We start from the raw sequence: 25674 nt of genomic DNA, 5'->3' as shown, positions 1-25674 counted from the left end.
ACAAATCTATTAATAAAGATTATTAGTGTTCAGTACTATGGCAGCTTCACAGCCTTGGTCATGGTCACTTGTCTTTGGTTACGGTTTCTGGACATTCTTACTCTTTACTATTTTGTTGGTCATTCTCACTGGTGTCTGTAACTTCTCTATAATTTACTTTCTTATAAAAATATCATATTTAATCCTTTTTTTATTTTCCTAACTGAAAGGCATCCATTCTGTTTTTATTTTCGGTTTCCTAATTTATGTTGTTGCTGTTGCTGCTGCTGTTCAAATTAAGTAAGTTTTCCCTGAGCTGTAAATTTGGCATTTATAGACCTCTTAGGGGGGCATTAGATTTTAACACTCCATAATTATAAGAAATAATTAAATAGTGGGGGTTTTCCGGGTAGATATAGCCATAGTTTTCACTCTCCGAACATTGCAAAAATTGAGAGCCATTCGTTAAGAAAGAGGCTCTGCATAAGCCCCAGGTTCCAAACAGCCAGCTCATGCACTGAGGACAGGTCCCGGTCCCACTGCCTGAATGCCTCTCAAACAGTTCAAGCTAATCAACTGTCTCACTTATCCAGAGGGCCTGATCCAGTTGGGGGCTCCTCAGCTATTGGTTCATATTTCATGTGTTTCCATTTGTTTGGCTATTTGTCCCGGGACGGGTGAGGACAAGGGAATCCATGGCTGATATGTAAATTAAATTAAATTATAAAATAAAAAAAAATTAAAAAAAGAAAGAGGCTCTGCATTCATCCTCTAGAGGGCAGTATAGAACCCTTTGAGACTACATTACCTAAGCTCTCCAAAGTTTCTCATTAATTCCCCCTTCAGACTACTTCATCTTGGCTTCATTTCCCATTACTCTACTAACATTAAAATGCTTTTGTAAATGTTTCTTTTATAGAAAAATCTCTGAAAAGTTCTTTGCATGCAATTCCCATTGTTTCTTTTTCTGTTTTTGTCTAACTGCTAAATTTTACATTCCTTATAAATTGATCTTAATGTATCTACTTTTCTTCCTTCCTACCCTCCCTCCTTTCTTCCTTACCCAAAGTTCTGGTCTACGTTATCATATTAACTCCTAGATTCTCAGTTACTTGCAAAATGATAAGTTTCTATGACTTCTTCCTGTCTTATTGGACCTACTTACTATTCATCTACTTGTCACTTCTCATGAACTATCCCTATGAATATTAAACTCTTTGTGTCCAAAACAAACATATGGTGTTGCCCCAGGAGTTCTGTCCTACTCCTGTGCTCCTTAAGAGAATAATTGTCATTATAATCCACACATTGGCTGAAGCATGTCACCTCAATACTTCCCAATTTAAACACTATTTCATTTGAGTAAATAGTACAAAGTACTAAAAAGTAATCTTTCTGATGTCTGTCATGTATAACAGAGACAAAACTTTTGTTTCGATTGTTTGTTTGTTTAAAATTCTAATAAGATTAGTTTCAGTTAGTAAATATATATACATATATATGTACATATGCACAGATAGAACAATCATCAGAGTACATGTTACCAGAGGAAATATATAGCTAAATTTTAGTACACAGCATAAGGAACACAAGTTGAAAGAAATAAGTTTATCTTGAATAGAAATTAATAGGCGAATCCTCAGTGTTCAGCTTCTGGTTGTTGAATGACTCAGTAGTGCATTTATCAGGGGTGATCTGTAGCCTATACCCTTGATTGTACTGACTGTATGAACAATGACTCTCTTACAGTATCATACTGATGCTGTTCTTAATGTGGAATGCAGATTCTGTATGTTGCATCCACCAAGCATGTCAGAAGTAACTAATACCACTCACGATCCGTTCTATTTCATCCTCACGGGCATCCCTGGATTTGAGGCTCTCCATCTCTGGATCTCCATCCCCTTCTTCTGCCTCTATACCATTTCCATTATGGGCAACATCATCATCCTCACTGTCATCCGCACAGAGCCATCTCTCCACCAGCCCATGTACCTCTTCCTCTCCATGCTGGCCCTCACTGACCTGGGTCTCACTCTTACCACACTGCCCACCGTCATGCAGCTCCTCTGGTTCAACATTCGGGAAATCAGTTTTGAGGCCTGCTTTGCCCAGTTCTTCTTCCTCCATGGGTTTTCCTTCATGGAATCATCTGTTCTATTGGCCATGTCCTTTGACCGTTATGTGGCCATCTGTCGCCCACTCCATTATGCCTCCATCCTCACCAATGAGGTCATTGTTAGAATTGGGTTGACCATCATTTGCCGCTGTGTTTTAGCTGTTCTTCCCTCCCTTTTCCTGCTCAAGCGCCTGCCCTTCTGCCATTCCCACCTTCTCTCTCACTCCTACTGCCTCCACCAGGATATGATTCACCTGGTCTGTGCTGACATCAGGGTCAACAGCTGGTATGGATTTGCTCTGGTCCTGCTCATTATTGTGTTGGACCCTCTGCTCATTGTACTCTCCTATGCACTCATCCTGAAAAGTATCCTGAACACAGCCACTTGGACTGAGCGACTCCGGGCTCTCAACAACTGCCTGTCCCACATGCTGGCTGTTCTGGTTCTCTACGTCCCCATGATTGGTGTGTCTATGACTCACCGCTTTGCCAAGCATGCCTCTCCGTTGGTCCATGTTCTCATGGCCAATATCTACTTGTTGGCACCTCCTGTGATGAACCCTATCATTTACAGTGCAAAGACCAAGCAGATCCGCCAGGGAATCACTCGCCTCCTCTTACAGAGTAAAGTGCACTGAAGATTGACGTTTACATTGAAAGGAGTAATCTTACATATGTAACATGGGATCAAACATAAATATTTACACCATAAATTGTATATAGCAAAGATGCAGAGAAGAACAGATGCTTTGTAGAATACTCCCAGCTAATACAAGAGACATTGTTGTTTGACTGGAAATTAAAAGGAGTATTTTTTTAAAGCTCAGGTTTGCTTTTCTCTAACCACTTGCCTTTGAGATGAAGAAATCCATTTTTAAAATATAGAATTTTTCTTTCTTCTGCACAGTGTTTTGAACATATAGTAAAGTATATGATTTTTTTCCCAAACTCAAAATTCTTATTGCCCTTCCCTTTTCTCCCTCCAAACCTTCCTGTATACCAGACTTACTTTCTTTCAAATTCATGGACTTTTAACAACAATATAGGATAGCTATTTTGGAAACACATATTTAAATATGTATGTATGTATGTTTTGTCACATATATTTATAATAGAATAAACATTAAAAAATTTCAAGCACAAAAATGTACTTCACAGTCAAGAATTTGTTGGAGACAAAAATAAAAAGTGAATTTGAGGCAACAAATGTGTTGATGTAAATATCTGTTAAAGAATATATTCTCAAACTACTAAAGTCAATTATTAAAACATTATATATTTAGATTCATGGAATATTTAAGTGCATGATGAACTAATTTAAACCTACTATAATATCTCTGAAAATGAACACTCATCAACTACATATATTTATTACAAAATATTAGCTATCAACCTTAAAACACTTAAGCTAGACAGATTTTTTTTCTTTTCTTAGAGAATATATAAACAAAATTTTTATAATTGCTGTTCCAAACAAAACAAGTGGTTCAAAAAATTACCGTGTACAGGTGACTGGTGAACTAAATGAATAGGGAGGAATAGTCTACAAAATGGAAAATTTTGTAATTGGGGGCCTTGAGTTGAGAGAGGCTGAGGGGGGCCTGGTGCTAGACGTGTGAATCAACTCTACACAAGGAACTGAGGTTGCAGAGGTGAGAGTGTGGTCATCCCTATTGGATGAGGCTTTCTATGAGACCACGGGAAGAAGGAGAAAGAAATTATTAGACCTACGCTTATAGAGAAGGCGTCGGGGAAGAGAACAGAATATACCTCAAAGCATGTTGAGCAAATGAAGGGTGAGGGAATAGAAGGAAGGAAAGGGGAAGACAGAACACTCAAGAATCATGCCTGGGCAGCTGAGTCTGCTCATATTTTACTTTATGCCTCTATTGAGATCATTCAGTCAATGTACATCCCAGAGTCATTAAATACACATGAATTCTGGTTGTGGAAAACATTGCATGGTGTGTTGGAGGAAGAATCACTTCCTTATATAGCAAGGTAGCTCCATAGGTAAGTTATAATATAATTTATTATTTAAAGATGGACAACTTCAGAGTCAAAGGGGGTTCCATCATAATAAAGAAAATGTTTAAACCATGACAATCTGGGGCAAACAAGAAAGTATACTCATTCAAAGGCACATTTCCAAAATTGCCTTTCTTAATTAAGGGGGACACTTCATCCCTCGGAATCCCATAAAAGTGAATTTTTTTATTTATTTTAATTCATATATCATTAAATCTCAAAACTATTATTAACTTGCTATTTGCTAAGAGTTAGGATTGAATAAAAAGTAAATTTATTATCTCTGCCTTCAATTATTGCATGTGATTAGAGAAGAAAAGTATGGACATATGTATTCAGAGATACATGTAGTCAATAAAATGTAAGATGGAGCCGGGCGGTGGTGGCGCACGCCTTTAATCCCAGCACTCGGGAGGCAGAGCCAGGCGGATCTCTGTGAGTTCGAGGCCAGCCTGGGCTACCAAGTGAGTTCCAGGAAAAGGCGCAAAGCTACACAGAGAAACCCTGTCTCGAAAAACCAAAAAAAAAAACCAAAAAAAAAAAAAAATGTAAGATGGGATGCATTTGAGTATGTCACTTGTGATTTGGAATCAAATTTGTAGTACTGCTATGAATTCCTTCCTCATTTTCATTGTCAAAATGCCTAACCAAAAACTTTACCTCTGGGAGACTTACAACCAGAGTTTATGGATTCAATAATAATTCCTGCCCCCTGAGTCTGTGATTCAGATCAATCCCTTCTTGCAGGAGAACAAGGAAGCAATTCCCTGTTGAATTGGACGAGTCTTGACACTGTATATGATGGGATTGAGCACTGGTGGTACAAAAAGATAGATGCTCGACATGAGTGTGTGGACCACTGGAGGCGCATGCTTGGCAACACGATGCATCACAGACACACCAATCATAGGCACATAATATATAAGCACTGCACAGATATGTGACACACATGTGTTGAGTGCCTTCTTCCGACCCTCCCCAGAAGCAATACCCATCACTGTGTAAAGAATGAGCCCATAAGAAATCACAATGAGCAGTGAGTCCAGCCCAAAAGTGGCCAGGACAATGGCCAAGCCAAGGATGCTGTTCAGCCTAGTATCTGCACAAGGCAGCTGGATCAGGTCTGAGTGGAGGCAATAGGAATGGGAGAGGATATTTATGTGACAATATGGCAGTTGTTTTAAAAGAATTGGAAGTGGGCCCATGAGTGCAACGCTCTTCAGTGTAATACCCATACCCATGAGTATGATCCGAGGCAGAGTTAAGATGGCTGTATAGCGAAGAGGGTTGTAGATGGCTACAAAGCGGTCATAACTCATGGCCAACAGGACTCCTGACTCCATGCCAGAGAAAGTGTGAATGAAGAACATTTGGGCCAAACAGCCATCAAAGTTAATTCTGTAGGCATCAAGCCAAAGAATGCCCATAACGGTGGGCAGTGTGGACACCGAGACTCCCACCTCAGAGATGGCCAGCATGGAGAGGAACAGGTACATTGGCTCATGGAGAGCTGAGTCTGCCTGAACTGCTGCCATGATTAGGCTGTTGCCCACAATGGCAACCATGTACATGATGAAAAAGGGAATGGACAGCCAGCCATGTTGGGCCTCCAGTCCTGGAATGCCAGTCAGGAAGACTGATAGCAGGTCAAGACTTTCATTGTTCTCTGCTCCCATGACACCAACAGTAGAGATAAGTCTTCACCTGTGTTTGAAACAAACTGAAGTTAGCCAGCACCTGTTGAGTAATACCTGTTAACATCCACTGTAAAAACTGAAGGAAGTGAGGAAGGTGGTGCGTGAAGCAACCTAACAGACATTCACATCTTTCTTCCTGGTCCCTTGAGTCCCCAGTGCCCACCTGTTGCATGTCAGAGAGTTATTTCAGATTTCTCAATCTTATAAGAGATTGCTTTTTTGTTTGTTCTCTTATAAAATGAAGGTATACTATTCTCGTATTTAAAGGAGTAGATGGTAGGGAATATTGATATTCAGTGCTTATGTTTCTGATTTTCTAAGGTGGTGAAAGTGAATCTCTAATCTAGGGTAGAGTCATCATGGAGCTGAATTTTCACTCAGCTACTGTAAATATGAGAAGACAAGAACACCTAAGTAAGTACTCATGTCCACGTGTTCTCACTCTATTCCAGGCAGGAAGCAATATATTGAATAAATTGAGATTGTGGCTTTAGAAGGCTGGAAACTAAAGTTCTAGATGAAAATGTGAATTTACAAGTTATCTATGAGTGGAAAACAGAGTTCAGCAAACCTATCAACGATGAAGTGCTACAAAATGAGATTTGACCCAGAATCCATGGACTGAGCAAAAATACAGATAAATAGCTTCATTAGCCATCAAGGGACCAATCAGAGTGTGAAAATACTAAAGTTTAGAATTATGTGGTATGGCTTAATATAATGTAACATAATGAATGGTAGTTAGCATAGTAAATCAATTTTCTAAAGGAAATGTGAACAGTAGATGTAATGATACTCAAGATAAGTAGGTTCCAGTCTGTGTTTAGTCATCCACAACAGAGCAGATATGTGAATCACAGCGTCTATGTGACTCCTTCATGATTACTCAGTGTTGAGGTGATGAGGACAGCGGTGAACTGGTGGGCAGACCAACTCTCCAGCTGCCCGGGCCCAGAACCAGGATTATGAATTGGCCTGTCCCAACATCCACCCCATCTGTGATCTGCTGGAGCATGTGAAAGGGCTGGTCCTGCAGACCCAAAGCTGCAGAATCTCCACAACACAGGGCAACAACAAGATGTCCGAGAAGAGTCTGAGCGAGGGCCCAGCATTGGTGCTGTAGTAGAAACCAGAGGCCTCAGACCATGACTCTTTGCAATGAACATTTGCAAGTAAAGATAAAGACATATGGACAAAGGGGTTTACTGTGTGACTCACTGTGTCACACTACAGCTTCCATAACAAGATTTTTATTTCTTTTCCTTTTTTTCTCTTAAATTTTGTTTTATTGGGGGGGGCAGTTTGCAGGAGCAGAGGGCTGATGTGAAGGGATGGCGAAATGAATGGGATCAAGATGCATAAGGTGAAAGACACATCGAATAAGTTTAAAAAAGAAAGGAAGTGAAATAGATGATCTTTCTTCATATTTTTCTTGTCTTTATTACATGTTGCTTTGTATATGTCTAACTTTCAGTATACAATAGTTCTGCTTAGATGATTTATCCATAATCTCCTCCATGACAGCCACCAAACTGTCATCCATGCTCACTTAATTATTCTCAATAATTGAATGCTTATTGCACCTCCCAAAACACTGGCTTCATCATATCTCATTGTCTTACAGAGGACTTTCTTCTTCTAGGTTTGAATGTCTGTGAAAGCATTAATCATAATTTATGAGAATATATTTTCGTGTATATTTGTTAGTTTAATATCTGTACCTCCTACTAGACTGAAACTCCATCAGAAAAAGGGAAAATACTTATTTTCTCCAGTAATTCATAATACTTGCCTAAGTTTAAATACATAGAAAATTTGTATAAAAAATATTGGATGAATAAATAATTGAATATATAAGCAATAACTAAAAGTTTCAAAAATGGTACTTTATAATTCCTTCTCCATGCTGCACATTGCTCATACTAAATTCCTTTGTCTACTTCTCAAAATTCTAGGTTGTAATTCCCAGACCACCCAGGTTCTCTTGGCAAGATTCCTTCTGGAGAGTAAATTTAACATGAATGACCAGTTTACACAATGACAGCTTTTCATAATACTGGGTAAACATAAATAAAACTTCATCTCAGTCCTAACTTTATAATATTTTGTAGACTTTTGATATTTTGTTAACAGTAGCATTCCTGCTTGAGCAGAATATAACAGTATTTATAATAAATCTTGACAATTACTGTTTATAATTTATAATATTTCTATCCCAAAATATGCTTAAAATTCTTCTTGAGAACAAGTATTCTCTTGTATTTATTTTAAGCCTAAATTCTGGGCATAGCTATAGTCCATGAAATGAATCTTTCAAAGTTATCTCCTTACTACTTTACTGATTCCTGCATCATTCTTGGGACAGTCTACCAGTTTAAAAATATGACTCTACAATTGACTTTTTATTCTTTTCTAAAAATATTTTAATACTGTTGATTTCCACAAAGGGAAATATTCCAAAAACACTATTCAGCCTTCTTGTGCTGAGGATCATATTTTTCCCATTATTGGTATCAGGTTTACATTAGCCAGACTTACCATAGTGCCATTTGAAGCTGAGAGGTAATTCTATGCTGGTTCCTGGTAGTGCCCAGCAAGTGGTCTTCCTTTGTCTTTTTATCATTTGTAGTGCATACTGCTGTGTTATCTATCTGACTGTTGAAATTTGTGAATATGTCTTCAATGAGGGTATTTTGAAAACTCGAGAAACTCATTGAAGAAATTAACTTCATAGCAGGGCATGGCGGTACACACCTTGGGAATCAGAGGCAGGCAGATGTCTGAGTTCAGGGCTAGCCTGGTCTACATAGCAAGTTCTAGGGACAGCTATGTAGGAGACTCTGTCTCAAAAGCAGATAAACAAAATCCAAACAAATATGCCCTGTAACTCACTTGTAATTATTTCTAGAAAAATGATTGGTACATGCTGTGTGTACTTCTGTCCTCCCTGTTAGACTATGGACTCTTTTAAGGTCATATTTCTGCCTAATCAAGTATCCTCCACAGCACTTTCTATGACTGTGCTTTTGGAAAATTAAAAGCATGACTAGATGAATAGAAGCTTAGATGTGATACTCAGCCAAAACTGAGAGTCCTGGGTTCCATACTCTAGACAGTCATCAAACCAACTGTGACTCATGAAAAAATCCACATGGGGTGCTTCGGAGAAAATTGGGTTAGTGAGTTGTAACAAGAGGGGACTGCAGTGGAGATGAGTGTAGCCAGGGATGAGAGGAGGTAAGTGTGGAGGTCACCGGAAGGTAGTTTGAAGCTCATGAGAGGAATGTTTTACCCAGAGTTAAAGGTACATTGTTTGTGGGCAGTAGAGATATTCAAAGGCATAATAAGCCCACATAGGAGTATAGAGGGAGCTAGCTGCACTTGCTGACCTGAGATTAAAGATCTGTGCAGCTCTCTGCCTGACCTCAGGCCTAAGGTTGCAGGCAATTAAGGTCTCTCCCATTTTATGACAGAATTTTTAACAACTGTGGATCAGTATGAGACATGACAGAGATTAGTTTCTAGCCCATGTTATGGGGCCACTATCATCATCATCATCATCATCATCATCATCATCATCATCATACCATGTGTATTACTAAGTTCACCTCTGCCAATCCCAACTGAAAACACCTTGGAAACCATAGGGTATTTGAATCAGTATTACTTTTTTTTCAGAAAAACCTACATAACTGTGAGATTTGTTGACTTGTTTATTGTCTTAAACCTCTCTATTATGGACTAAACAAATCATAGCATCTATTCAAATATACACAGGAATTAACAGAAATTCAAAAATACAGAAGCATGATCATAATGACTGAAAAGTGAATAGGATGATAGATAAAACCAAACTTCCTGTACACATATCAAGAAAACACAGACTCAACATCACCTGAGAGGGCTTTATGAAGGAATCCTCAGATTTACAGATGGCCAAAGTTTGCAATGGTTCCAGAGTGGCCTCAGGCAGCCACTAGTCAAAGTGGGAGATGGACTTTATATATCTAGGCAGGAGCTTCCCAAAGACCTGGACTTTGGAGTTCTCTTTTGTCCCAGTGTGATGATGATTGTACTGGGAAATGAAGAGGATGAGATCTCACTTGGGGAATAAAAATCAAAAACTTTTAAAAACTTTTTCCCTTAGAGGGATTTTACTCTCTCTCCCCAGAGATAAAAGAATTTCAGCTCCTTCCATCTGATGAAGATTGAGAAAAGAACTTCTGGGCTCACTACCTGCAACTCTCATCCTTGCACGATAACCAGGCCAAAATTAAAAGTGTGCTTGGAATCCAGAGGCATGATCTTTAAATAATGAACTTTAAACAGTTTCAGTTTCCAGAACCTGAAGTTTATGAAGAGAGAGCTCGGAGAGCTGAGGATTTAAGCAATAAGAATTTGACCTTGGTTACATTCATCCATTTATTCCTACTGTTCCCTAGCCAATTCCTTATTCAGTACTTCCATCTCCCACTGAACCCTCCACCAACTTCCACAAGTTCAGGGTCTCTGCTAGAATAGACATCTCAGGGCAATGAAGGAACATGAGATTCAAACTTACACAGATATTGGTTGAGTCCTATCCAGGCACCCTGACTGCTTCACAATTGTAAGAAATTAACTTTCTTTCAACTTTGAACTTGATTTTCGTAGAATAGTTAAGTATCTCCAAGAGACAGTTATTCATGTGGGGAAAGGCTTGTTTGATTTGAGTTGAATGTAGTGTACATAATATCCTTACCATAAACCTTGAGGCAGGTCCCAATTTCCAACCCCCTAGTTGGTTTTTCTTCAGTGTCTGTTCTTCTCTCTAAATATTTCAAGTACCTTTTCTTCATTTTGTTTTCTGAGTGAATGAGGCCTTGTTGAGGAAAGAATGAAAGGAAAGCTGCTTTCTCTTTCTGCCAAGCAGTGCATGAGAGTGGAAAGGAAAATGGAGTTTGGCAAAGAGATTTCTCCTCCTTTGGAGTTCTAAAGTATTGGAAGATGAGGTGGAAATAATTGTTGTTATACTATTAGTTGGACTGGAATAATGAGTTTGAATCCTAGATGTGAAATTCAAAAGAACTTAGATGGAAATAATATTGTAACATCACAGAATTGATTTCAAAAGTCATGAGGTGCTGTGACTGTACCATGTCCCCAGTGACCTTTGGCTTTTGTCCTTTTACAAAATCTGCAGCTATATCTATCAAGTGAGTGGATAAATTTTTAAAAATTCCAAATATTTATTTATTCCAGTAGCAATAATACCATAATATCAATGCAATACATAACATAACATCATTGCAAATATTGACATAAAAATGTTTATTGTAAATGCCAACAGTCACCAGTGGGAATACATTTGCACATTCATGTTTATTGCAGGACTAGTCATAATAGTCAAGATGTAGAACCTACCTACATGCCCATCAACAGATGAATAGATAAAGTATGTTACATCCATGAGATAGAATTTTAATCAGCTGGAAAGAGAGTGAAATTAGGTCATTTGCAAATCGAGTTCACCTTGTGAAGCAAAATAATCCAGATTTAGAAAGAAAAACATTATGTTTTTCTCATATACAGAATCTAGATTTAAATGTGAATTGATATGAAATGTTTAGATAATATGAAAGTAAAAGGGCAACAGGGAGGGAAAATAGATAAGAGAAAATAAAGACATACTACATGGCATCGAGTGATTATGCAAATGTGTGAGCATGTGTATGTGAATATGTGTGTATGTATGTGAGCATGTATGTGTGTGCATGTTTGTGTGTGCATGCATTTATGTGCGTGTGTGCACACATGTGTGCATGTGCATGTTTGTTTGTAATATGAAAGCAAAAGGAGGACTATTTGAAGGCAGAAAAAACTAACAGAAGGGAGGAGGGGAGACAAGGAAATATTTGTGGGAGTGAATACAAGTCAAGTAAAATGATACACTTATATGAAAATGTCATAAACTATTTTATGTGCTCACTACAAAGTAGTACAAATTCAGAAAGAAAACTTTGTTGCTTTCTCTCACATGTAGATCATACACACACACACACACACACACACACACACACACACACACACACACAACATTAAGGTAGTAGAAGGACTATTTAGGAAGTGGAGGGAGTTAGCAGAGAGGAGATGGAAAGCAGGAGAAGGTAATGAGGGAATATGTTCAAAGCACTTGACATGCTTGAATGAAACTATTACAAAACACATCAGTACAACAAACATATACTAATAAAACATTTTAAATTATTACTGTGTTAAATTTTAACCATTTGTGAAGAAATCATGAGGTTCCTCCAAGCTGAAAGTTTAAGTGGAGAAATAAATACACCCTTTTAAGCATAAGTAGAATGTTTCACAGTAGAGTGAATGATTTCTGAGGAGACTTCCTAGTCAGGGCACTTATACAAACTGAATTCTCATTGATGCACTCTGATCCCTCATCTCATCATAAAAGCTAACTTGCTTTTCTCTTTAGTTCTATCTACTTATTTGACAGTCTCATCTAAATTTTTCGATGTCGGGTGGGTTTAGATAACAATGACCAGGATTGTGAGGAAAGGGAAACCTATCCTGGGACAGCCAGTTTGAGATGGCTGGAGGGTGCTCATAAAACTCTCCTCTGAAGCCAAGCTTGTTTAACCTCCACCTCATGGTGACTGGATGGCGGTACTCTTCACCATGCACTCTCTTCACCATTGATACCACACTGCTGAGATGAATTAGTTTTCCCCAACTTTATGAACCATCCACTGGACTTGAATAATCTCTTTAGACCTTATTCCCATACTTCTGAAGAGGAAACTTCATTGAACAAAATTAATTATGCCTTTCCCCAAATATTCTAAGTTAAAGATATCAGAATAAGTCAGGCAATTTATTAAGACACAAACTGCTGTATCCACTCTCCAGAATCTCTTTCATGAACTTAGAGAGTAGTCCTTGGAGTTGTCATGGCCTACAAATTTCCAGGTGTGGCTCATGACGCTGGTCTGGGAATTACACACTGAGAACTGTTTCCAAACACTTAGTACTATGTGTCCAATCACTCTTACCCCACAGCAAGTGTACAGCACTTGGTACCTGGAAAGTCTTCTGAGACTTACTACACTTTCTCAGCTACAGTCATCAAGTTCTTATTTAATATAGTTCTCACTTGGTAAAGTGAATGTGGAGCTCAAGATTCTATTCTCTAACAAGCTTTGAAATTGTTGTGTTGCCTATTGGATCACAACTGGAGAGCTGAGGCTCTAAATTTTCTGGCTAAATATTTTATCTCAGGCAATGTATTTTGGGGGCAAGACCTTAAACCTCCCTTCATGCTGCCATCCTGAAGCAAACACTCTATCTAACCTCTGTAATCTTTCAGAAGCAACTTCCTAGCCACCTAACATAGCCTGTCCTTATTTCTACAAATATATCAACACCAAACCTCCATAGCATTTTTCTTCATTTAACTTTACCAACTCATTCTTTGTGATTTTAGAATTCTCTGTGTTCAAGACAGTTTGCTCTGTAAGACTTTTGTTATTCCTGAAAAATAAGCAACATTTTTTCAGGGTGTCAGTTGTTTGTACATCTTTTGACATGTATATCTGTTCATTTAACAATGTGTTATATTCACCATTATAACATTCTTAGCAGCTAGCACAGGATTATCACGGTCAGTGTCCAATAACTAAGCACATCATTGTATTAAGTTAGACATTATTTTATTGATTCCAAATTCACAACTGTTAAGAGTTTGAGTCCTCTATGTTGTTTTAGCAAAATTCTTAAATTTGGCAGACAAGACATAGTCCTTCCTCTAAAGGAGCTCTCTTGGTGCCTGCAGTATTCCTCAGGTCTGAGATTTATGGAAGACCTTGAGGATGCCTTTGCGTATCTCCTTGGTCTTCACGCTATAGATGATGGGGTTGAGCATGGGAGGTACAAAGAGATAAACATTGGACATCATAACATGAACAACAGCTGGAGCACTTTTCCAGAAGCGGTGGATCATAGAGACAGCAATTATGGGCACATAAAAGGCTAGCACTGCACAGATGTGTGATATGCAGGTGTTGAGTGCCTTGAGTCGCTGCTCCTGGGATGCAATGGCCAATACAGCTCTTAAGATCAATGCATAGGACAGAAGGATGAAAACTGAATCCACACCATATGTGAAAATGACCACAAAGAGGCCATAGATATTGTTAACATGAATGTCTCCACATGCCACTTTCATCAGATCCGGATGGAGGCAATATGAGTGATGCAACACATTGCCCTTGCAAAAGGGCAATCGTTTTACAAGAAAAGGGAAAGGGAAGAGGGTAGTGAAACTTTTGGTAAGGATGCCCAGGCCCATAGCCAAGATGCGGCTATTGGTAAGCACAGTGGAATAACGTAGTGGATCACAGATAGCCACAAAACGGTCAAAGCTCATGGCAAGAAGTATGCCAGATTCCATGAAAGAAAACGTGTGAATGAAGAACATCTGAACCAGACAGGCATCAAAACCAACATCGCGGTAGTTGAAGCAGAAGGTAGCAAGCACAGTGGGAAGTGTAGATAGGGACACTCCCAGATCATTGAGAGAGAGCATAGAGAGGAAATAGTACATGGGCTGGTGCAGAGGAGGTTCCCGAACGACCAGAGCGATGATACTGAGGTTACCTGAAATGGAGATGAAGTAGAGGAAGCAGAAAATCAGGGCAATCCAAGCTTGGCCTGTCTGCATCCCAGGAATGCCTGTCAGCTGTAGTGTGGCTGGCTGGAAGGGAGTGCCATTCAAGCCTAGCATGGCAGGCAGATGGGAGAATGCAGATGAGGATTAGACCCAAGAGGGGATGTGAAGGGAGTTCTTCACTTTCTTTCTTTCAGATATCCTGTCTCCAACACAAAATGTCATGGATTTAATGTGTGTGCCTGCAATCTGCCTTCCCCATCAGACTGTTAGTTCCTTGAGAAAGGAACATATGTCCACTTATTTCTGTACTGCCAGGCACAGTATACTCTCAAGGACAGAGTGGAAACTCTATGAAAGGCTAGTGATAAAATGAGTGCCTATAACATAGCACCAGGGTAGAAGCCCACATGAGCAAAGCCCTCTGGCCATACCATTCACTACAGTATTCGACCACTTCCCCATAGACTCAGAAATCATGTACTGGGAATCGGAGAGAAAAACAGAAATTAAAGTAGACCAGAAATAAGAAAATGCCCATGCCTTTGGGAACTCACCAGTTGATAGCATAGATAAACTACATGCAGCCACAAAAGTTTGGCTCCAATAACCTTTAACCAGCTTTTGCCTTAACCTCCCAATGCTATGGCCACCCTGAAATTGTCATCACACACACAAAAAAAATCCTCCCTCTGAATTCTTAAATTCTGTGTTTTTACATTTCAATGTTAGGTTTTTAACCGCCCAGCTCTCTTGCCATCTAATGTTTGTGCATTGCTTAGGAAATTCTATAGTTGCTCCATTTTCTTCCGGTCAATTTACCTATTAACTTTTCATTTTTCATGCCCTTCCTGATATACTCTCTACTGAGACAGTTACCCTGATCTCTGCCTTTCTTCTCTTTGAAATTCATATAGAAAACCACAGATGTTAAAAAAATATTTCAGGGTCCCTCTCCCCCAGATCCACTTTCCCTCAGTTTCCCTTAAAATCTGCATCTTAATTTTCTACCTACATTAATTTCTTTGTGTATCCTTCCTTTATAGGAACCTCTTTCTCTGTCTTTAAGCAGCCATAATAATGCCAGTAAAAGAAATAATAGAACCATAAACACCAAGAAACCATATCATAAAAGACTACCTTTATAGTCTTTATCCAAAGGTGCTTCCATGATGCCTGAAAGCCCAAAATTAAAGCTCTATATTGGTACATAAGTAAAATGTCTCCTTAGATCCTTTGCCATTTCTAGAGTTTTCATTCTGTTCTTAGTACCCTTGGTAAGCACACTGAAATTTTATGGTGACAAGAGTCTGGAGAAAGTAAACTTACTAGTCATAATCCTAAACGTGTAAAAGATATGAGAGGAAATATATGTCTTAGCTCCTGTCTCCTCCAACTGAGAAATGAAAGCGTTCCTTTCACCGTGGGGCTTCTTGTCATTTATTCTCTACCAACTTCTCTTTCTATTTCAAACCAGGATGAAGGTTGATGTCTCTAATAAGTTTTTTTCAGACCTAGTCTATACAGATCTGATCTTTTTATTATTTTTACTTTAGACTGTCTCTGGGTCAACATGAAATGGAAAAATTGTCAACTCCAAGGAATACTAAGAACTCTTCCAAAACAAAGATTAAATTCAGTTCCCTTTTCTTTCCTCTGGTGAGCCAGCTGAAGGAATAGAGAAAGGTGCCAGACCTTTCTGTCTGGCAAAAAGCTCTGAAAATCTCCCACTCCAACTGAAGTCTTTTCTCTGATTGTCTGTTTGTGTACTAGTCAAAGTCCTTCAAATGCAACCACTCTGGAAATAAAGATTAGAAGATGGCAAACAGCATATATGAGTATGCACATATATATCCAGAGCCCCTCTAACACCTCAAAAAATATGCATTTATACTTCCATACATGCATGTCCAAGCATTTATAGTCACTATCTCACATCCATAAGAGTGACATGAATACACAGAACTTATCACATCCTCCTTTGTCACACCTGACATTATTATGTCATAGAACTTAGGAAAACCTATGGCTGCTTATTGGCATTATGTAATATAATATATTACAAATATTTGTTCATGTTTATACTCTCCTTTACTTATAAATACACTCTCCCCACACATACTCACACAAGGAATAACAAATGCATCATTAACAGACACACAGTAATACTCTCACCAATTAGATTCTCATTAGACAATCAACAAAGAAATCAACTAAAAATTAAAAAGCATGCTGTTGTATTGGAAGTTTGTTTCTGTGGGGTTTTGGTTCTGTTTCATTTTTGTTTGTTTGCTTGTTTTTGTAGCTAGGTACAGGTAATCATAATTCAAAAATACAGGCTTTTTAAATAAGAAGTTTGTAAAAACCCTCAAGACAAAATTTAAATTGAATGCATCATCCCCTTAGCCTAATAACAAATAGTCTGGTATTAGAGCTTTGATTCAGATAGAACCTGGCACTTTCCTGTGATCCTTGACTTTAAAAGGAGATACATTTGGTCCATTGTGGGGGGGAGATACATAGATTAGAAAAATGACAGCATTTAAGCTATCTGGGTAAGAATCACCGTGATCAGTTTGAGGGAGGAGCACTCACTGGATGGGAGCTGTGCTTTTCTCTGTAGCTGAATGTGCTGTGCTGTGCTGTGGGTCCAGCCGTCAGAGCGGCCTCAGTTCATCCCTTTAGGACATAAATTTATAAATCCCTCCAAATCCCAAAACTCTTTATTATGTAGATGAGCAGGAAAGCGGCATAATTAGCAGGGTGGCATCAATGAATAAGGGAGCTGTTCCAAAGGAGAATTGCTCCCAAGAGTGTTTCATGCTTGGCCTCAGTATTCTTGATGTCATCATCCACACCCACACGTGTGCCAATATTTCCTTCATGGGAATGTCAACACACTGCTAATGATGCAGGGAAACACACAGCCATAGTCACCCTGAGATCCCGCAGGTGCTTTCTTGGATGGACACTTTGGTTATTTACTAGTATTCACATTCCATATATTTGCAAGAGACCAAAGAACCATGCAAATTATTGAATTATTGCAATAAATGATATAAATGCTCCCACATTTAGGGGGAGGTATAATTATGTCACAAGTCTGAAAAGTTTCCAAAAAGCAAGATGAATATATAAATGGTTAATAGGATGGACACATGAGTAGATAGGAACCATGCACAACCACATTTTCATGGAAAATAGATGGTGTTATGAACAAAGAGCCATCAGTCCTCCTTGGGCAGGTCAGATTTGAAGACAAGAGTAAGATTCACTAATATATAAATACTAAAGTAGCTCCCAGAGAAATCTGGCTGACTTTGAAAGAGAAGTTATGTACAACAAAATCTCCGTTCCTCAGAAGTTGACAGAATTGTTGGTTACTTGGTCACATTTCAGGGTCTTATGGTGAATTAGTACTTTGCATAGTGCTTATTATGAATATGAAAACCTACGGGAGACCATTTATCCTACAATACTAACATTATAATCAGAGTAAGATGAATTAACCATGTTTTTATTCTACCAAGGCAAGGCTTGTATGCCTTAGAATCCACTCCTTACCCTTGTACGTCTGTTCTCCATACAGCAAGTGCTCAATTGTTATTTTTGGAATATTCCAAAGTCCTCTATCAGCCACTTTTCAGATAAATTCAGCTGGTGGGAAGCATTCACAGGTATAGAGTCTCTCTGCCCCCGGGTTACCTCAGGGTGTCAGTCAGGTAGATCACACCTCTTCCATTACTTCTTTTCTTGGGTTCAGCTTTGCTGATATCTAATAATTCCAGCTCACATCGTTACACAGTAGTAGCATCTGGTTATTGTAAATATCCAAGATGCATCACTGTCTGCTCTTCGTTTTCTCATTTGTTCTGCAGTCTGCCTAAACAATTTCCAGGATAAAGTTCATTTCAAATTATCATGCTCATTATGTTGTAACCAATCTCTCAGTTCCATCTTCAGTGTTACTTGCTTGTGATTTTATAGCTAAGCACTTCAAACTGTGTTCCTTCTTTGACAGTCAGCGCCTAAGATATGTGGCCATAGGACGTGAAGAACCTGGTCCGGAAGCGGGTTTTATGGCTGCATTTGGTTTATTCTGCTGTGGTATTCCAGCGTTACTTCTCCACTTCAAAACACCCGACTAACACCAGAAGCGTTAGCTGGTTCCACTTTGCAGCTTTCCAAGATTTCTCAAAACAAGTTACTATGTGTTCTTAAAAATACCTCAAAACAAACCAGAAAAAAAACACTCCTCCAAACCCCTTTAAAATAACAATCACAAGTAACCTCTCCGCTGAACTCTGGAGAGCCCAAGACCACCGAATCCATGGCCTCTCCTACAAAATCTTCTCTTTCAGCTTTGTGGCAATGTTATTTTAAGATTGTAACATTTAATAATTCCAGATCCCTCCTTTTCCTCATCCGTGCCTAGACTTAGAAGTCATTTCCTGAGTTTGCTACTTCAAATGATACTTTTGAATTTTGTTTTATCTGTCATGCTTGTTTGGATGGGAGCTCCACCTCAACCCCGGTACCCTGGCATCCTATACCCAAAGAGTCTGGAATGTTATGGGGGAAGATCCACCTCAACTCACTTCCCCTATCTCTTTCCCTAAACCTGCCCTTTCAAAGCCCACCAGACACAGCTCCTGATTCAGTTTGTTGCATAGGCGGAGAGGCCTTCAGGGTGCAAAAACTTCTCAATGCTCTCTAACACGTGGTTAATAATTCTATATATAAATTGTTTGGGTTCTTATATTTTGACTGAACTATAAGTAATCTCTGATTTTATTGCTTCCTGGAATGTGACTCACAAACATCTGAATCCTACCATTTACAAAACATGATGTGCACTTAACACGTGTTAACTGGAAATAAATGTGGAAGTTGCCACTTCTCAGGACTGAGTAAGAAGTTATTGGAGCATTGAGATCAAACATTCACAGGGCAGAGGAAGCCTTGCATTTCATGGATGAGGAACATTCTAGATAGAGCAGCATGATTCTGGCTTGTACCCTTTTCAAATGAGTACATGGCTCTAACAAAGCAAAATCTGGGATTTGGATGGACTCATAAATACCAATGGAGTATTAATTTAAATCAAATACAGAATGATAAAACAATGAAGAGAAACTTCTTTGAATAGGAAATCACCAAATGAAAAATCAGCTCTGAATATTTAATAAATAAACTAAATACCTAAGTGCCAATGAACCATGGAACTTCCCTCTTCCCTAGACAAGAATCCAGAGACTGGTGTTAGCAAGTGAAGCATGGGAGGAAACCAAAGGTGTAACTCTGAATGCTGGGTAGTTGTGTGGTTACACTAGATCATAATTTCTAACTATTCATCTGAAGATACTTCACCATCTGGATATGATCCCCAAAATTCAGAGAACTGAGTTTCAACAGGGGATTTAGGAAAAACTGGGCCCACTCAACACATTCAAGGGATAAGAATAAAATATAGACTTATTTTTTTCTTCATCCCTTATTTCCTGGCCTTACACAATACCTACAGCATAAAGCTGAGATTTTTTTGGGTCTTGGGCCTCACAGGTCTGCCCGCAAATCCTCAGATAATGTGTCAAGTTGGTGTGAGAATTAGCTGGACTCATTTTCAGCTGAAAGAGTACATGATTTAATTGTATCAGTCTCTTTAAAGACCTCAGGAGACCTGGACCTCCCTAAAGATTTCCCAGGCACAAAGTCAGTATCAGTGTGCTCTCTCAGTGGAGATTAGGGTGAGATATAAAAATAACAGGCATGAATTCAGTCCAGCAAAAAGAAGAGCATGTTCTGAGAGGGTCTCTCATCTGCCTGTCTTCTGGTGAGTTCTGAAACTTTGTGGGGGCTGAGATGGCTGATCTCTGAAATCTTGCTCAGGAGGATTTAACTTAGTACAAGTAGGTGAGGGTGAAACGGGCTAGGTAGGTGGTGTCTTGGCGGCAGCTTCCGAGTAGAATGAATAGAGATGGCAGAAATGTGAGGAGCTGAAAAACGGGTTCTCGCTCTGGAGCTGTCACTCACTCAGCTGTCAATTACATCACCAAGTAACTCACTTCCCATGGTCAACTTCCGATGTAACCCACTTCCCATGGTCAACTTCCAAGCTTCAAAAGTCAAACTTTCTGGGGTTTAACAACACTGCCTCAAGTTCAGGCAGCAAAGCAGGACTCAGAACTCAAGACTACCCACTGTCCTGGGCCCAAAAGCTTAAGCACAGGTAATCAAACTTCACTTTTACATTTTCCATCCTAAGTGGCATACTGGCGTTCCCCAGATAATTGATTATCCAATACCAAGTGATCAGCTCTGAAAACATACATATTAGTAACATTACACTGATTAAGCAAGTGATATTACTTAATATGTGTGTATATATGTGTGTATTATATAGGTATATATGGATGTGTGTATATATAACATACATTCATATAAGAACAATTAATGAAAAAGAGGCTATGAATCTGAAAGAGAACAAGAAGGGACATATAGGGAGGTTGGAAGCAGAAAAGTGAAGGAAGAAATTATGTAATTATATTATAATCTCAATTTAAAATAAAAAATTAATATTTACCTCACACACTATGAGAAAACATTTTTGCTGAAATTTACTTTATAACCTTTGAGACAGATTTGTTTAAGTCCCTGGGACATTAAAAGACTAAGAGCAGTCAGCTAGTTATACCTACAGACGAGCCATAAATAGTCACTTCTGGTTTTTTCTCGTTTTGCTAGAGATTGAAATCTATGGTCTGTAAACAAGCCTTCCTGGAAATATACTCTGCCTATTTCTCACTCCTTTCTAGACCCATGAAAATCTTCATAAATATCTGTTACTTAGTTAAATAATATTTTAAAAGCTGGGAAGGATTTATAGTGTCCTTTAACAAAACAGCCATATATTAGAGACAGAGATTATTTTTTACCAAAGTCAGTATGTACCAGAGCCAGGGAGAAGCCACAACAGTCTGACCCCTGCCAAAGGGACCTTCCCCTTATCACATTAGCTTCTGTACAGCTACAGTAACATACATATTCTAGTTTCCAGAAGCAAAAGAAACTTTTTGGCTGTGGAGCCGTGCTGTTGATGTCCTCTTCTTCACATGCGTCTGCTTGAGTCATTTCCCTCTCTGTTCACAGGCTCCTGGGAAACCTCTGCTCAGAGATACAAAATTGTGTTTTCCATTTTCTACTTCCCCTATAATATCTTAATGGTTCCTCAAGATCCTGAGTAGACAGACAATTCTACAGATCTGTATGAAAACTGTGTGTTTCACTTATTCACCATGACCTATGAGGCAAGCATTCATCACTGAGCCTGTTTCCACATATGTCAGGGGTTAAATGTACAATCACTTGAATACTTCTCTGCAGAGTACCTTACACAAAGTGTAGCCAGAACACAAATGTTCTTTTTTCTTTGTCTATGTTTCTTTATTCACTGATTTCCAAGAAGCTCACAATCTCACAACCACCCAGTTAAGGAAAAAGTATAATCATGGATCTGTCAGGCATTATTTCTTCTAAAAATTCTAAAACTTGGGTTCCTAGACTTAGAATGACTTTGGCCCTGCTCTTCAAACAGATTCACATCTTAAGGCTTACTTCTCTTCTCTCTGTTCCCTGTAGTTCGATTCTCTTCTTTGTTTTCCAATTTTGTTCTATGTAGCTCTACAAAGAATTGGACTTGGCATAGTGGCACTCACCTTTATTCAAGCAGTCAAAGGGATTAGATAATGAGACAGGGGGATCACAAGTTCAAGGACAGCCTGGGCTACAAAAACTAAATGTGGAATTAGTCAGATGGAAAACACAAAAGTCAATTCAGGTTAGCCAGTCCTAGATCTTAAAGACTCAGTCCTTAAGGGACAAAGGTATACAATTACCGAGTACTAAAAACAGGAGGGAGGTACAGCGGGATGGCCACTGATTTGATGGGAACCATAGTGCTCTGAAGTTCTTCAGTGCCCTGTGAAGTTAAGAAAGGCTTCCAAAAGAGAAAATGCTGCATAGCCTTATACTGTCTCAGTGGTTTAGGTATTAATACCTGGGACCCTCGGTTCTCTTCCTCCTCCTCTCCCATCAAAGAGAACTTTCAAAGCATAGTTTGACCTTACTTGTTTAGAAACTGTAGAAAGAAAAAGTCAAGAGAGTGTTATTTTTCTGCCACAGCTGAGGGCACACCTCACCACTACTGACCCCAAGCCTAAGACATATCTCTTTAAATCACTTTGAATCTATGTGTTTTGTGTGACATAAATGTTCTGGGTTTCTGGAGCAAAGCAACCTAAGTCTAGCTTTGGCATGAATTTCTGGAGTTCTCCCAAAGGAGGGGGCCCTAAAAGCCAAAAACTAGTCAGCCAGATGAGGAGTCTTCTAGCCTTATCCATCAGGAGACAGTGAAACATGGAATCACGTCAAAAGCATTGGAATAAGAAAAGACACAATATAGTCATTCATAGAAGGATGGCTACTGGAATTAAGTAACATGTGAGTAGTGATCTTAAAACATTTGGAAAAAAATAACCTCCATGCATGTAGCTAGAAGTATGAAAACTCAAATAAACATGCATGAGTGTGATTGCACATGTAAATACTGCCTATACATCTGGTAAACTGAGAGAATGAATGTGACAAGACATGTGTACTTCCTTGTTGAAGTGGAAGAGGAATGTGGGGCTAATATTGTGTAAAGAGAGCAAGATTGTGAGGAAGAGAGTGGAAATGAGTGTTTCATTGGAGATGGATGGAAGTCAGGCTGAGGCCAGTGTGGAAGGACACGGATGCTGAGTTCATGTGGAAGGACACGAATGCTGAGTCAGTGTGGAAGGACACGAATGTGTCATTTGAACAACAGATATTTTGAGAATATATGAGACTCTATCAAGGTGTGGAAGTTTCTTTTGGGGACAGTGCCCTCCTACACTCTGAAGATGAGTATACCTATTAGATACTTAGAATTTATCATTTTTCCAGAAATAGAATCTGTTTTGTCTCTTCACAAATACATGGATACTTTTCTTACTTTTTATTATTACTCTATTTTTCTATGTATCATATCAATTTATGTTAAAATGTTTACATATTTGATATAGCTTATTTACATAAAATTTTTTTGCCTTCCAAGGTGTGTCCTACTGTGGGTTTTTTTTTTTTTTTCGAGACAGGGTTTCTCTGTGCAGCTTTGCGCCTCTCCTGGAACTCACTTGGTAGCCCAGGCTGGCCTCGAACTCACAGAGATCCGCCTGGCTCTGCCTCCCGAGTGCTGGGATTAAAGGCGTGCGCCACCACCGCCCGGCCCTACTGTGGTTTTTAAAGAACATTTTGTTACTGTTTTTTAAAATCCCCTGTTTTCAGTAACTGTGCCAGTGAAGACTGATGTTCAAATGTGGTCAACTACCTCAGTCTCTTATTGTCCCTTCCCCTTATGTCCCAAGTATCCACCATGATAAATGCTAGCTCTGGGGTCTAGAGAGATGGCTCAGTCACTAAGAGCACTTGCTGTTCTTCAGGGACCTAGCTTTAGTTCCCAGCACCTACATGGCAGCTCACAACTACCTGTAACTTCTTCTAGGATATCTAATGCCCTCTTCTGGCCTCCATTGGCTCCTGCACACATATATACATAAACAAATGCAAGCAAATACATATACAAATAAATAAAATATATAAACTTCTAAAACTGTAAAAAAATTATATATAGATAGATAGATAGATAGATAGATAGATAGATAGATAGATAGATATATAGCTCTGAGGAATTGTCTCCATAATAATGACATATCTGGACTAAAGGGTGTTTTCAATGAATTATTTAAGCACTCCCAAGAGTTATTGATGACTCCAATACTTGCTTTCCTTCTGTAACAATGATCCCCTTGAATTACTGTTTACATATTTCTGATGAATGGTGCTTCTAAAATGCATAAAAAGTGAGAATAATATGGTGGAAACATGTTCCTTATGGTTAACTGAGATTTCTGAAGTGTAATACAACGTCTTTCTACATCCATGAAACAGGAGAATGCTATCCTCATCTGTAGCTTGTTGAACATAAAATATAAAGAAAGGCAGTGTGCCTACATTTTCTCAAACCAGTGGTTTCATGCACCAGCTTTTAGTTATAGAGACTTCTTTACTATATGTGCTGATCCCTGGTTTTTTGTCCTCCAGTATAAACAGCTCTCGGAATTCTCCAAGCAAGAAGACCCCGAGACACATCCTGGGTTCTTCCTGTTATGGCACTGTTCAATGTCACTCGCCCTCCTTCTTTCCTTCTGACTGGTATCCCTGGCCTGGAGAGCCTCCATCCCTGGCTGGCAGGGCCCCTCTGTGTGATGTATGCTGTGGCCCTTGGGGGAAACACTGTGATCCTGCAGGCCGTGCGAGTGGAGCCCAGCCTCCATGCTCCCATGTACTACTTCCTGTCCATGTTGTCTTTCAGTGATGTGGCCATGTCCATGGCCACACTGCCCACTGTGCTTAGAACCTTCTGCTTTGATGCACGCAGCATTGCTTTTGATGCCTGCCTAGTCCAGATGTTCCTCATTCACTCTTTCTCCATGATGGAGTCAGGGATTCTTTTGGCCATGAGCTTTGACCGTTATGTGGCCATATGTGATCCCTTACATTATGCCACTGTGCTCACCAATGAATTCATTGCTGGGCTGGGATTAGCAGTGACTGCTCGAAGCTTCATCACCCTTTTCCCTCTGCCCTTCCTCATCAAGAGGCTACCTATCTGCAAATCCAATGTTCTTTCCCACTCCTACTGCCTGCACCCAGACATGATGAAGCTTGCCTGTGCTGACATCACCATCAACAGTATCTATGGGCTCTTTGTTCTTGTGTCCACCTTTGGTATGGACCTGCTCTTTATCTTCCTCTCCTATGTGCTCATTTTGCGTTCTGTTATGGCCATTGCTTCTCATGAAGAACGCCTCAAAGCTCTCAACACATGTGTGTCACATATCTTGGCTGTACTTGCATTTTATGTGCCAATGATAGGGGTCTCTACAGTACACCGCTTTGGGAAACATGCCCCACGATACATACATGTCCTCATGTCCAACGTCTACCTCTTTGTGCCTCCTGTACTCAACCCTCTCATTTACAGTGCCAAGACCAAAGAGATCCGCCGTGCCATCTTCCGAATGTTTCACCGTATCAAACTGTGA

At 39.3% G+C, this 25674-nt stretch overlaps 4 protein-coding genes across 4 annotated transcripts; 2 read left to right on the top strand and 2 right to left on the bottom strand.

Annotated features, from left to right (window-relative positions):
* Positions 1-1770: 1770 nt before the first annotated feature.
* On the top strand, positions 1771-2736 carry LOC128095203 (olfactory receptor 51Q1). Its single transcript, XM_052713996.1, has one exon. The coding sequence runs from the start codon at positions 1771-1773 to the stop codon at positions 2734-2736; it is 966 nt and encodes a 321-aa protein (XP_052569956.1).
* A 2115-nt stretch (positions 2737-4851) lies between these two features.
* On the bottom strand, positions 4852-5802 carry LOC128095180 (olfactory receptor 51I2-like). The gene has a single exon (XM_052713952.1). The coding sequence runs from the start codon at positions 5800-5802 to the stop codon at positions 4852-4854; it is 951 nt and encodes a 316-aa protein (XP_052569912.1).
* Positions 5803-13660: 7858 nt separating this feature from the next.
* Positions 13661-14605, bottom strand: LOC128094817 (olfactory receptor 51I1). The gene has a single exon (XM_052713386.1). It carries the CDS (start codon positions 14603-14605, stop codon positions 13661-13663), a length of 945 nt encoding a protein of 314 aa, XP_052569346.1.
* Positions 14606-24735: 10130 nt separating this feature from the next.
* On the top strand, positions 24736-25674 carry LOC128094712 (olfactory receptor 51I2). The gene has a single exon (XM_052713208.1). It carries the CDS (start codon positions 24736-24738, stop codon positions 25672-25674), a length of 939 nt encoding a protein of 312 aa, XP_052569168.1.

Source organism: Peromyscus californicus, unplaced genomic scaffold (genome assembly GCF_007827085.1).
Source record: "Peromyscus californicus insignis strain IS unplaced genomic scaffold, ASM782708v3 Scaffold_4__1_contigs__length_199733344, whole genome shotgun sequence".
In the NCBI taxonomy this organism is placed as follows: domain Eukaryota; kingdom Metazoa; phylum Chordata; class Mammalia; order Rodentia; family Cricetidae; genus Peromyscus; species Peromyscus californicus.
This window is presented reverse-complemented; position numbering and strand designations above follow the sequence as displayed.